At 37.2% G+C, this 14,449-nt stretch overlaps 1 protein-coding gene across 1 annotated transcript in view; it reads right to left on the bottom strand.

Annotated features, from left to right (window-relative positions):
• Positions 1-14,449, bottom strand: part of dgkb (diacylglycerol kinase, beta) — an 89,437-nt gene that overhangs the window by 28,508 nt on the left and 46,480 nt on the right. The window contains exon 20 of the mRNA XM_084727588.1: positions 2,804-2,868. Within this exon, the coding sequence (XP_084583714.1) occupies positions 2,804-2,868 (65 nt within the window). The remainder of the gene's footprint in view (positions 1-2,803; positions 2,869-14,449) is intronic.

Here is a 14,449-nt window from a genome sequence, read left to right as displayed (position 1 = left end):
TGGAAACATAGATGCCACATTTGTTCATCTCCAAAGGTGAACGCATCTCCTCAAGGTAATCACACATGCTAAATATGAAGCCCGGCCATCCGTCACGCTGAGCTCCACAGCAGAAACACACTCTGTTGTCATGAAGGGGGAAACGCAGAGGTTCTGCAAATGCACTGTGGGTTTGTGATTTGATTTCTGAGCCATTTTCTTTGTATTCTTTTGTAAAATTGAGACCTATTTCTATCACTGTCGCTTTAAAAATAAAAACCGAGATCAGTGACGTCATTCAAAGGCCTGAGGATCACTCAGCCTTATTTTCAGGACATAAAAATCTCAACTGAGAAAATAAAAATTCCTCTATAATAAGTGGTGTGTCTGGACCAAAACCAGAACAGACACATTTTACAAACATTTTGTAGTAATATACAATTTAAGCCACAGATTTTCTCCTATTACGCTGCCACTGGAGTATGATCTGACTTTAAGCTGCTGACAATGTGCAATAAAGGTGCACAGACGTCATTCTCTGTATCTGTATCTGTCCAACTGACTAAATTATTTGTCTCTGTATCTGTGTTCAGGTAGGATTTCTACAGGTCACGTTAAATTACACAAATGTTTCATATTCTAACCTCTGTGTCATTGGAAATGGAATTGTTGTTGACTTCCAAGCATCAGAATGATTTAAAATTATTATCATAATATTATAATTATGAAATATATATTCCCACACTCGTACTGTATTTTTATATCCTCTTCAAGTCTTATGAACTGAATCCCACCACCACCCCTTTAACCGAGGGACGCTGTGCAATAAGAAACTGAAAAAAATGTTTTATAAATCAAAAGATTCTGATTTGCATTGGAAATGGAAACTCTTTGCAGTAAAAGTTGACATAAAATTAAATTGCAATAATACTGAGTTTATGTTTCTTGATGTGTTAATATTACTGTAGTTCATAGTACTAAAATATTATACATAAATATTATATATTATAATTATATTATAATATAATATATATTATATATTATAGATATAATATTAAAATTAAGTAATTGTGTAAAATGTACTTAGATAAAAGTTAAGAGTATTACTATGAATGTTACTGTGTTACATTTTGGAAAAGATTTTTTTCCAAATAATAACAAGCAACTTCAGGTAGAAGAAATATCTGTTTTTGAATAAAGTATTCTGATTCGGGTGCATCTCTAATATGCAAAATATCGACATCAACCACATGTAGTTCAGCCCCGACACAATCCTTCCATATCTGTCACACCACGCATTACACTGCATTTTTGTTGCTGAATGCTTTCGCAGCCTCGTTATTTTCATACTTTACGTTGTTTGTATTATATATTTGTATTGCTTTGATTCTGTACTTTACTGTCACTGTTGTTTTGTCTTTTCTGCCCTATTTATGCTTTTGTAAATATGTGAGTCGTAAATATAAATGCAGCATCTGAGGTTGACATAAACTCCAGTTTCATTGCGTTTGCACGACTATAAAGTTCTTAAATCTTCAGTTTCAGCTTTTATGATCTGACAGGGGCCACCTTGGTCTCCTGAGAATTTTCAAAATCACCTCAGCGTGTGAACAATGGAAAATATCATGACAAACTTTAAGTTAAAGTGTTAAAGTCTGCAGGTTTTATCACAAACCTGTGTTAAGAAGGTGTTAGAATAAGTGACTAGACACTGCAGGTAGATAACTGATAATAATCTGGTCCTTGTGAAGTTAATTTGTAAGTTTTAAAATTACCCATGAGCCTAATATTTGCAATATAAAAGTATTGGCATTGAGTTCTATTTCACTCTTTCACCCTCAAAGGATGTTGAAATGAAACAAGAAGTACAGATTGGATATGTCATCGCTGTAAGACCCATTTAAAACCAACAAGCAGTCTCATAGGAGGGTTAATACAGTGGTTTGTGAGTTTGTGAACAAACAAAATTACTTTGAATTGAGACAGATTTCCAGTTAGTAACAACACAACAACATGCTGCTTTACTGTACATGTACTCAAGTAGTGGACACCAGACTCAAATAGTCCGGTCACATGAATGAAAATTCCTTGCAGAGCTCATAAACCAAAGTTCTCTAGCTAGCATTAGCGTTTTCTCATGATGACCCCGCCCACGCCTCCCTCCTTGGTCAGTCTGTCCTAACTTCATATTGTGGTGATGTCACTTAAAGATGCCTAACATGTGGAAAAGTTTTGTGAACATACATATTTATGAATTCGTATTACAAAACAATTTTACAGGCGTGATTTATGATGGGGAAAATGCTTCCTGTGCAAAAGCTGTCATCATTACAGGTGAGTCCTCCTCGCGCTGAAGGTGCCACCCCTTGCCTAAACTATACGGATTATTTCTAACGTGCGAACACATCTGACGTGGACAACCTCCTAATGCATGCTGCATGTGTGAAAGGGCACATTCGCACGATGTCTGAACCTGATTCTCAGGACATACCTCAGAGTGCATATGTGAAAACAGCTTTGTGTCTCTGGATGCGGCCTTCTGCATTTTGTGATGTGCAAACTCACCGCTACATGATCTTGCTCAAGTTTATGCAGTGAAGTACTGACTTGTAAAAAACTCTTCTTCTTTGTATCATTTTCAGCACCACAGCTGTTGTATTGCCCCGTTCTTTTAATCGGGCTGTTAGCGGCTCGAATACGCCTGAATTAGTTGCAACCGCTGCTGCAAAATTTTATGGTTTTATGATGCGAGCAGCTGGGAACTACTGGGTTAATACATTACTGTTTCTATACTGACAAAAAAAGCAAACAGACACAAACCTACCTGCTGTTAAACTTCTCAGGATGCTTCTCCCTCATGACGTGGAAACGATGTGCGATGGAGGCATCCTGAAAGACAGAATCAGATCTTTAGTTCAGGTACTGCAACAAATATTGACCTTTTTTTAATCTTGTTAAGATTTATTGTAAAAAAATAAAAATAAAAATACTGCACGCCATTCTCATCTCCTCAAACTTTAAGAAACATTTTAACTGAAGAGTTCCTACTGCAGCTCTAAAAAGTGCTGTTTTCAGTTTAGAAACAAGATGAATCTGGGATTAAATCTTTGTCCTGCTGACATTTGGAGATGCTAAGATGTAAAACGACTCAAAAGCCGCAACAGAAACATAATTATTTAATATCGCCTTTACATCCAAGACGTTTTCCTCATTAGCTAACTTTCCCAACTTCTCAAACAGTGCAGTTACACCTTGTGCATCCCTTGTGTATATTTCTATAAGGTGAAATGAGCTGTGTGCGGGAGGTGGCGGCGGGGTTGAGACTGGGATGGAGAGGTATTGACAGAAACTCTGATGAACAGCACGCTGTCTCCACACAGGCTAATTAATTAAACACACATTGTGAGTAATCACAGCTCGCAGCTAACCTACAGGATGCTGCCGACACCCCGGCAACCAAGTTGTTTTCTCTCCCCCTTCCTCCACCTCTCCTCTCCTTCTCTATATGTCACTCTCGACCTTCCTCTCACCCTCCCCGATTTCTCCTTCTTTCCCCCCTCTTTCTCTCTCTCTCTCTCCCCACCTCTCTCCCACTCGGTGACCTGGGGCAAAAAGTGCAGGCTCTTTGGAGTTCTTGGTGTTAAGGCGATACAGTTGATGTTACATATGTTCGGGTGGTGTGACTGACGGAGACGCCTCACCTGTATATTAACACCGTCTCAGTCTGAGAATACTGTTATGTAGTATTAAAGCGTGAACGTACAGGAAAGAGGATATTAAGAGTAAAGACATATCATGTAGTTTGATTACTAATAGACAGAAAATTCCTTTAAAATGATAGAAAGAATAAATTTATACCTTATTCTATTTACATGTGATTTGCCTTTTATCTGGAGCAGGAAAAAATGTTCATGGAGAAATTTACATTGTGATCACAGGCTGGTTTCACAAATATATTTTAGACTGGTCTGTAGTGTTTGACTAGTTGAAATTCTGCTCTTGTAGTTAATTTAGTTCCACAAAAATAAAGACCGATTTATTCTAACCTTAAAAAGTTGCCCACCCTAACACTCAGGCTAAATATCTCTGAACTAAAAGGGTCATGTTGCCGTGGTAATATTCAGTGACATCTGCTGACCAGTGTTTCCATGGTAGCAATCAGTGACACCCGCTGACCAGCGGCACCAAATGACAAACACGAGGAAAACACGGCTCGTTATTAGCGGTTTGCTACCAATGTTGTGGAGCGAGTGAAGAGAAGGGAAAGTTCATTTTAACTTATCTGTATGTACGTGTATATTTATAGCAGCAAAATCACATTTCCTCACTGTCTGGCAGAAACCTTGTATGATCAGAACTGTTACTTTTAAGGAACTGGAAAAAAAAAAAACTCTTTAAACAACTTGGATGCCGCTTAACGCTGCTTGGTCAAAGTTAGTAGCTCTGTTTAATACTTTTCAACAATCTAATATTTATAAAACAACAGACTGATAGCACTGATTTATGAAAAAAAAGAAATATAAAATATGGACATTTGCACCTGACAGTGACGATTTCTTCCATTTTTGTGGTTGTTTTTCTCATTTCACATTTACTTTGGCTATGCAAATGTCAGTTTCACATGTCATGTCTTAAGTTATTTATAGTGCACAGTAACCTGTAGGACATATGAGTAGTGAAAACACTGTCAGTCAGTTTTATTTGTCCAAAGAAAATATCAGAGTTCTGCTCTGTTAAAAAGCCACAGCAGCTCAACTCTGATGTACGTGTCTGCTCAGATTTTTTTGTATAGTTACAATCTTTGAATATTCCTGGTTTTTAGTTTGATAAAAGTCTTAAATCAGTCTGGAGTCTGACTATTAGTTTGATCTAAGGTTTTCAAACTGTGGTCCAGGGACCAACAGGGTCCCTTGAATGGGTTGTACGAGGTCTCAAGCAAAAGGACAAAAAGAATATTTGAACTTTTAGCGCATTTTTTGGAAGTAAAACAAAAAAAGAAACAGCCTTGGCCTTTATGGGCATCTTAGTTAGATCATCAGTTGACAATGAAGACTTTCACTGTTTCACTTCTTTCTCAGGTTCACATTTTTAAAGCCCATTTCACTTTTGTGCTGATGGGGCAACATCTGTGTACCACAGCAGCAGGGGCAGAAGTTTCACCAAGTTTCACCAAGCTTTTGTGGGGGTCTTACAGTAAGTCACACTTCCATTTGACAAGTTTAAGATAACCAAACTTCACTTTTTCCTGCTGTCTCAAGCAAGTCCAGCAAAAAGCAAAGATCAGTCTCTAAACGCTTCCCTCAGTAGAAACTGAGGACAATCTCCCAACTTTCCTAAAGTTGCTAAAACTGCGTGGAAACTAGAGCTGCAGCATTTAAACTATTTTTAAATTAACTGCCAACTATTTAAATAATGAATCGATAATTAAACAATTATTCAACTTAAGTATTATTTTTAAGAATATTATCTAACCAGCTTCTTAAAAGTTAATATATTGTGGTTTATTTACTCCTCTGTGACAGTAAACTGTCATCTTTGGCTCTGGGAATGTTTCCCAGAAGTCAACATATTTTTTTTGCCTTTTTCTGACATTTAACAGGCAATCAACTATTAAGCGAGAAAATAACTGATCGATCGATCGACTATGAAAATAATCCTTAGTTGCAGCCCCAGTGGAACCTCCATTGCTGAACCAATCCAAAGTCTTCAGGGCAGCCCTTTATATTAAGCAGTGACACATAATCATCTACTTCTCAAGCTAAATAATCAATTTATTACACCTGAAAAAATGTATTTTCATGAGCCTGATAAATGTTTTTTTTTTTTTACCAGGTGTAAATGATGATGATAAATCAAGTATGAAATATAAATGAAGCATCATAAGTAAAGAATTAACCATGTATTTGTTGATATTTTATTCAAGTTTCACTGATTATTTAATTCTGCTTTAACAAACCTGATTTCTTTTCAATAGAGTTAAACTTCTTGTAAAACTTGTAAACAGTGTAAATAAAATTCACTGGAGAATTTAACAATGATGTTTTTTTCCATGGTATAAATCTGCATATTTATTAAAATATACTGTAAGGCACAAAACTGCTGCCTAAATAGCAACTAGTAAACAAGCTCTAAATAAAACTTTAACTTTTGAACCAGTTTTTTTTTATATGAACAAATAAGTAACTTTAAAACTTAATCTATATTAAATCAGTGATGTCATAAAGTGTGCAGCGGACCTTGAGAACAGATTGTAAAGTCTCAAATAATAAACTACAGAGGGACTAAAAACACTGAAATTTGCTTTAATTTACACTTCAGTCAGTGTCAGCAGAAAAATGCTGGCAAGGCCTTTGTGAGAAACAGAACAAACTCCTGACAAACACGGCAAAGTCGTCCGGCTCTGAAAACATCTCAGGAAAGAGTGAGAGAAAGTTGCTGTAAACTTTTTGGGCTTGTTCCTCTCCCCCCTTCCACTGAAGCAATCTGTTTTGACCCGCTCCATTTTGAGTGGCACTATTGAAACAGCACCTACAGGGAGGACCCCCTGCTAGCTCTCTGTACAGAAATTTAGGAGAAGCCAAAAGAGAAAAAAAATCAATGGAGCTTCTCTTGATGTCTCTTCAAGACGCTGTAAGCAGAAGACCAAAAGAATTCTTCAAGATCCCCGCAGACTCACCTCACGCTTCCAACGCGAGCCAGAAAGGTGAGATGATGGATATATCTGAGAGAGTGTAACTTGATTTTCTTACAAACAGGACAATAGCTGCAAACAAGAGAGCAAAAGCGAGGAGAGGTTGTCTCCCCTTTGGTTTGGGGTCTATTATCTGAGATCTGTACAAGTGGAGCTGTGGCTTTTGCAACAGTAAACACTGATTTCAAGCAACCAGGAGTGGATAGAGCCCTTTGTCACTCTGCATTGATGCTGCGTTTGTGCTTTAAAGTGTATCGGTGTAGCAGCCAAACCCTGAAGCTGAAATATACATTAAAAAACAGAATATATTAATATATTAAGACATTAAGAATGCCACGTCTACCTTTTTATTTATTTACCGTTTTTATTGAAATCTTTGTATTAATTTGGACCAGAGATTTCCAACCGATTTGGGCTTATGGCCCCTTAAAACAAAATACTTATCACTCCTTGTCTGGTTTTAGTCTTGGTGTGGATATCAATTGGAAATCAAAGAATGATTTTTGTCTCATTTAAAGGATTTCTACAAGCCCCCTACAAGTATCAAGTATTTCACACTAAAAGAAATTGAAAAAGTCATACAAAAAATGTCTATTTTTCAGAGGCGTGGCTTAAATTATTGAATTTTCTCCCAAATCGTCGACACCAAGATGATAACACATCCTGTTCCCAGGTTATCCTCACTAAGGAATTACCACAATTTGGCCAATCAAACCAGTTTGTAGAAACTTGAATCGGACATCATCCTCTGAGGAAACATTATTACCTGATTTCAGTTTGAGAGGTTGTTGCTTTTGAACCAGTTAGGCTCCAGTATCATGATGATCAAATACTCAAAGTCAGAAAATATTAGGGACTTTACAACACCAAAAACTCAAGGTATGATAATACCACAATATAAAAAATCAAATGTGGACATGAAAATAAAAATAAAATAAAATAAAATAAAAGCTGCCAGCCATGAATTGGCAATGATTGTTTGATTAGGCATGTGCAATTGCGAAACTTTTTCTTTTTTTTTTTTAAATAAAACAAAATAATTAACCATGTAATATCCCGGTAGATACGGTCACAACAGAGTAAGGTATGAGATTTTTTTTAAAACTGCAACATTTGTTATATTGTTACTTTAACATATAACTAGATTATTATAGATTTCTCTGGTTCAAAGTTCATTACTGACCTTGGAAACAACAGGTGATCCATTTATTTTGATCATATCACGTCATCCCATCCAGATGTCAGAGAACTGAAGATTCCCAAATGATAATTTTTCAGATGAGATTCAAAGTTGAATCTTGAGGATGAGTCTATCTGCTGATGACGATTATGTGACATAACTGAAAGCTCCAGAGCAGCTACTAAATGGACCTTGTGGTGAGTCTCGACTAATGTTTCCAAGGTCGAGACAGAACTTTGAACTTTTTAGCCAACATGGATGAAAAGGAGTTAAGGTATTCAAAAATAATACAAATTTTTATAGCTGACAACTGGGCGAACTCTGTCTGCTGATGAAGATCAGGCTTTATGACTGAAAGCTTCAGAATATTACTAGAACTAAACTGATCTAAATGGTCCACTATATATTTACAAACTTTCTTTTACTCTCATCTGGACCCTTCTTGTATATTTGAAAACCATAAAACCTAAATAATACGATATGAGTCGGTCACAGCATCAACACATGTCGGACACATTCACATCCTGAGGCTTTGACCCCCTCGCGGCGGTAGGACGTCGTCAGCTCACTCTCTCTCTCTCTCTCCCCCTAGCTGCCCTCAAATAATTACCAATGTAAAAATCTGGCACCCAAATTAATACAGGACATGTGTAATGTCCTCTCATAGCTCAAAGTTTAGTCCAATTATGAGTGGGCCCCAGCGGTTTGATGTGCTTTTCACTACGGGGGAGAGTAATGGCTTTGACAGGAGCGCCAGGGTCATTAGGGCGACTGACTGCATTATGGTAGTGGAGTGCGCTCTGTGATTAGTTCTGTCTCTCACCCCTGGCCCTGATTGAGATCATTACACTTCACGTCACTTCCACATCCTCCCAAAGGGATGGCGTCATTAATTCTCAATCCAACTGGGCCGTGGCAGAAGGTTAGGTTGGAAGAATTTACAAAAAAAAAAAGATCTTTTTTTTTTTGAAGAATCACCTGGGTTCTTGGATAAAAAATGTACTGAGAATGTTTGTTCGTCAGCTGCTGTCTGAGAACAATCAGACAAATGTAAATTTTAAAGGAAGAATTTCAAAATAAACCACCGCACAAGTAACTGGCTTTACTGTTAATTTATTATCAATAAATTTACAGTAAAGTCAGTTCAGAGTAAGACCGAGTCAGACAGGCTGCACCGCAGGAGTGTAAGACAAGCTTAACATTGTAATTTGACAAAAACAAGCAACAATGAGTCCTACCCTCCAAGCTGATCGGCTGTTTGTAATTGACCCCGCGCTAAGCCCCACCCTCCTTAGGGGTAATTGTTGAAACACAAGGACTGTGATTCCTGTGAGACGTAAACAAAAGCAGCTTCTCATTTCTAGCTGATGACAGTGGATTTTGTTGGCTAAAACTATGACTCACAACCAGATTTCAGTGTGGTGTGTAGCTGGCTGTTGCAAGCTTGAGTTGGCCAAGAAGTCCATGTCCAGCTGACTTTTTAATGTTCCCATTTGACATGTTCTAAAGCTGCATACATGGTATAACGTTAATGCTAAATGACTGAGGCTAAAGCTAGCTTACATCTCAGGAAACATTGGTCGCATGGTGAAATACGGCAGGTACATCTACATGATAGATAACACTGGAAGGACTCAATTAGTGCAGCGGACTTTGAGACGAGTCATCCAGCCAGACCAGCTGGACCATGATCGCAGCACACAGCTGAGATAAGAGCTAAGCTAAGCTAACCCTCAGACCTGAGACAATGAGCCAGAGTGAGATGCATCATCATACTTCAATTCTGCACCAGCCAACATCCTCCTCCTCAAACTCCCACAGATCAAAAGCAGATGCAGTGGAATCTAACCGCTTTGGCTGGAGGTAAAGTTACTGCAGCAAGTAAGCTAGCACTAGTTGACATGCTAACGTTTGCATCTTATGTTGAGCAGAAGAAGTCTAATCCCTTCACTGCACGTGTGCTCTTGTGTCTAACATCTCTGAGTGACTATAAAAAAGACGTCACCGTCCTGACTCATGAAATAACGAGTATCGCTCTTCTCAGAGCCTCTGCGCACCTTCAGCATGTAGAGAAATGGAAAGCTTGACAGCTCAAGTTATCGCTGCTAAGCTGTGATTGGACAGTTTCTGTTTGGAGTTTGCTTTCCTGAAAACAAAAGCTGAAAATACACACTCCAGAGTTTTAATTGGTGGCTATCTAACTTACCGTCTGCCACACTACATATTGCTAAATTTCACTATTATAAACATTTACTTCTTCTACAAGATTATTCATGATTTGTTACAACTCATATACAGACATTTACACATTCGGCGAACATTCTGCATTCATTTGAAGTCAAATTAACATGAAATGGGAAAAATAAAACTTGTTCTGTCCTGGAACAGAAGGAGAAGGAGCTGCAGTGTTGTTGTCAGAGAAGCAAGTATTTCAATTTAGCATGTTTCCTTAATCTCTGATGGCATATCATGGTCATTTTATGACACAGTACATAAATCACAGATTTCTCCTTTAAATGACTTCAGATTCAAGGATACATTGCTGGTGACGCTCACTGGTGTTCATGTCGGCTGCTACTGCTGATCTTTTGATTTCAACAATGTCATTACAGAAACAATCTACTCCTCATCTGCATAATCTCTGAGGTAATTATCGGCTTGACTTGTCGCATAATCTTTTATTGTAATTTTTTTTTTTCGTTCAACGGGAAGCAAAAAATCTGATGCAAAATGTGTCACAAAATATTATATCACACTCAAATCCATAGAGAGCTCAAAGTCTTCTTAATCCCCCACAAACAACTTCATTTGTCATCATCACGCCTGCTGGGTGTTAATCCCACTAACAGAGCAAAGACAATAGGGGTTATAATGACTTTAAGAAGCAGCCAGGCCAAAGAGGTTTTCTTTTAATGTTCTCAGTGAGTTTGTTTCAGCAAACAATGAATCAGCTGGTCCCATTTAAGTTGTTATTTTTAGGCTATTGTAGCTTCAGTTAACAGGATGAAGGAAGGTGAAAGGAGGATGCATTAAAACCTTTACCCTCCTGAGTTAACAGTCGTGAAATGAGAAGTACTTCTAAAATCTGGACATTTTCACCCTTTTCTTTCAATCAAAGCATATCTTTACTCATCTTTCTCTTTTTCCGAAACTTTGGAACCAGACTCTCACCTACATCAAACAATTTCTACTCCCGTTCTGGCTTTTTCACACTCTTCTTTTTAAAACTTCACAACTTCTGTATCACTCTGTTTGCTTGTTTTTTGTTGTTTATTTTAACAAACTTGACTAATTGGGACTTCGGGACAACCAGAAACTGAAACCAAACATCAAAGATACCCTGTGGAGTTTTCTTGTAAACAAACAAATTTATGTTTTCTCACCAAAATTAACTGTATGTATCCTTCAGGCCTCATAAATGTGCCGAATGCATTTCATTCCTCATGAAACATTAACAAAGCTGATTTTTAAAAATATTTCTACACCTGTGTTGTTTACATCCATGTTTACATCTGTTTTTCATTGCCTTTGCCAGCACATTAATTTGCATTAATGAGATACAAACAAAAGAGGGACTCGCTCATGAAACCACTGCTCCTTTAACCCACACATGGTCAAAAACCTGATGGCACCACCAGGCTGCCCAGGATGCAGGGGGACGCTCTGGATCCAGTTCCTTTAAAATCCACTGACTTTGCTCAGTCATCAAAGACTGATGATGACTGATTTTTTTGGTGGCTAAAGTACATTTTGCCATTGAGCTTTTCCACAAACTCCAGACCGGGGGGGTGCTGACCACCATCTACTGTATCTACAGTAATAAACTAACTTTGGATAAGAACCTAATACAGCTCTGCTTGTAACAATCTGAACTCTCTCTTTAACTGCAGATATAAGAAGGTTTTTTTCCTTCATATACTGCAAAGAAATGACACAGAATTCCCTACAAAGTATTTTCTAAAATCATTCTTTTATTTGTTGGTCATTCTTAAACTTATGTTTAATGTAGAATGTTTACTAAACCAGAGCTACATCTTTGATTTTCTGTAAACTCTGACTTCCTTCCCTTGTTTAGTAAACCTCCTTCTCCCTGAGTCACTTCAGCATACACTCATTTTGCATTTTTTAAAATGCTACCAGAATAGTTGAGTTGACCGTGATGTCCAACAGAAGATGTGACCCATGCACAGTCACAATAAATGTACTAAATCGACACAAAAAAAAGAAAAAGAAACTTCTTAAATGCATTTTTTTTACATTTAGACAGGGAAATTAATGCACTTGGATGTTCAGAGATTTGTTCCACACTGTAACCACTTCCCCCTGTACACATCGCCATATGCTCAGCGCTGTAGACAGATTACAGCCATTGTTCTCCTCTATCACAATGTTAACAAGACCTGTCCTCTAATATCCTCTAACATCGTCATTAGGGGCCCAGGCTGGAGGTGTTATTCAACTAACATTTGTAAGGCCATGCATCACTTATGTCCCTGCCACAGTCTGTACGAATCTCACAACATGGAGTGGTTCCCTCCTCTACCACCTGCAAATGTCAATTACCATATTTCCCCCTGACATTTATCAGTAATGGCTAACATGAGCTACGTGAAATAAGTGTCATTATGGTGGAGATGGACAGGGAGGGGGTGGAGGCTGCTGATGGCTGCCTAACACCATGCAGATATACAACAAGGCTTGTTTATCAATCAGAGATGGTAGAGGCTTGAGCACATCTCAATAAAGGCCTAACCAGAATGTGATCAAAACAAATAAATTGACTGATTACGCTGTTAATGCAGGCACTGTATACTGTTTTTTTTTATATATTCAACCTTTAATAACAGAACCAAGAATTATTGACAGAGGACAGATTTAATTTTCAATACGTCAGTCGGTGCACCTGTGGCTTCTGTCTCTGTTCTATTCGCGTTTGTATTTGAGCTAAGCTGTTTACTGGCACCTTCGCCATCCTGCGACTGAGACACTTTGTCACCACGATGAAACTTAATTGCGGTGTGGAAGAGTTTTAAATAGGTGCCATATGCTTCTTTTTTACGAGCAGTGCACAAGTGTGGCATTGCTGTTAGACCTGCAGTCACAGCCAAGTGTGTTCATTGTTCATTGTTCAAAAACAAAAGTTATAAAGTACAGAGAAATTTGAAATGTAGCTCAAATACATATTAAAAATATGAACGGGGTTTGGAAGAAGAAGTACTCAACCTTTACTGCTTTTTGTTCCATGATGGTACAACAATTAATAACATTATTAGTAACCTAAAAAGGACAATAATTACTGTTTTTTGCTGTTGTTGTCTCCTTTATCCCTTTTAAAAATAGGTAATAGGTAAATAGGACCAAATGTAGTTATCTGATGGTTTGTGAAGGATGTTACTGTCTAGCAACCAAGAGGAATGAAAATAATGATTTCTGCCTGTATTTACATATAACTCTTGTTAAAAATGGCTTTTAATTCAGAGTGATTCAACTTCGTTATTAATTTAACTTTAGAATTTACATCATTTTACCTGTTGGTTTTATTGCTGTTAATATTTCAGATTTTCATTTAAATTTTTTTTTCGTGTGTTACATTTTATGAACTTTATTATGTATCTTGACTGCTTTGCTGTAACTGTGTATTTATTTATATACAAGTTATCTGACAGGGACCAGACAGAATAAACAAAACTTCAATACATGAAACATGATGCATCACACAGATATCTGTAGCTAAAAGCTCATTTTCATCCCACTGACAGGTCAAAGAAAAACACAAACAGCACATACATGACATACAGTTGCTGTTTGTCGTTCAGTCATGAGCACAGAGTCAAATTCCTAACAAGTAAGTTGTATGGAAATAGAAGTATTGAATTTGTTGAATTGTTTTTAATCCTGTTTTGCACTTTTGGCGCTTTGTATGAAAGGTGATAACTGGTTTTGTCATTACTGGTGTTTGAGTGGGGCTAACTATTTTTAGTTTTTAAAAAATCTGGATATTTATATTGTTCATTTTGATTATTAAAAAAAATGTAAAAAAAAAAAAAAACCCAAGTAAATAAAACACCATTTGGAGTGCAGATACTAAACACTGACTGTTTTTCTTATTTAGGAGACTCATCATAATCCTGATCGCACCGAGGTGTTTTTGTGTAGAGAGACGCATCTTGGTTTTGCTTAACAACACGCAATCAGCTGTCAATCACTTCTAAGCTTCACAAAACAGAAACTGGGATCAAAGATGTCAGCTAATATTTAAGATTTTTATGATGCTTGACTTGTAGTTTCAGGTCCTGTTTGCATCAGCTGGTCTCCTCAATTTCAAACAGTAATCATTAAATTTGACCTTAACAATAATAATAATAATAATTATTATTATTATTATTCATCTTTTCTATTAATCAATAACATTTACACTTTTTTACGGCAGTCCTTTTCTTTAAAAAAATAGGTATTTTTTATGGAAATTGGGGGAAAAAAATGCAAACTGTCAACAACAAGCTTTAAATATGAACCACTGACGTGATAAAAAGAGTTAGAAGAAGTTTGACCTTTATATTTGTCAACCTCCGATTGAATACTGTAACTGCACGTTAATC

The sequence above is a fragment of the Lutjanus erythropterus genome, chromosome 9 (genome assembly GCF_056507025.1).
Source record: "Lutjanus erythropterus isolate fLutEry1 chromosome 9, fLutEry1.hap2, whole genome shotgun sequence".
In the NCBI taxonomy this organism is placed as follows: Eukaryota; Metazoa; Chordata; class Actinopteri; order Lutjaniformes; family Lutjanidae; genus Lutjanus; species Lutjanus erythropterus.
This window is presented reverse-complemented; position numbering and strand designations above follow the sequence as displayed.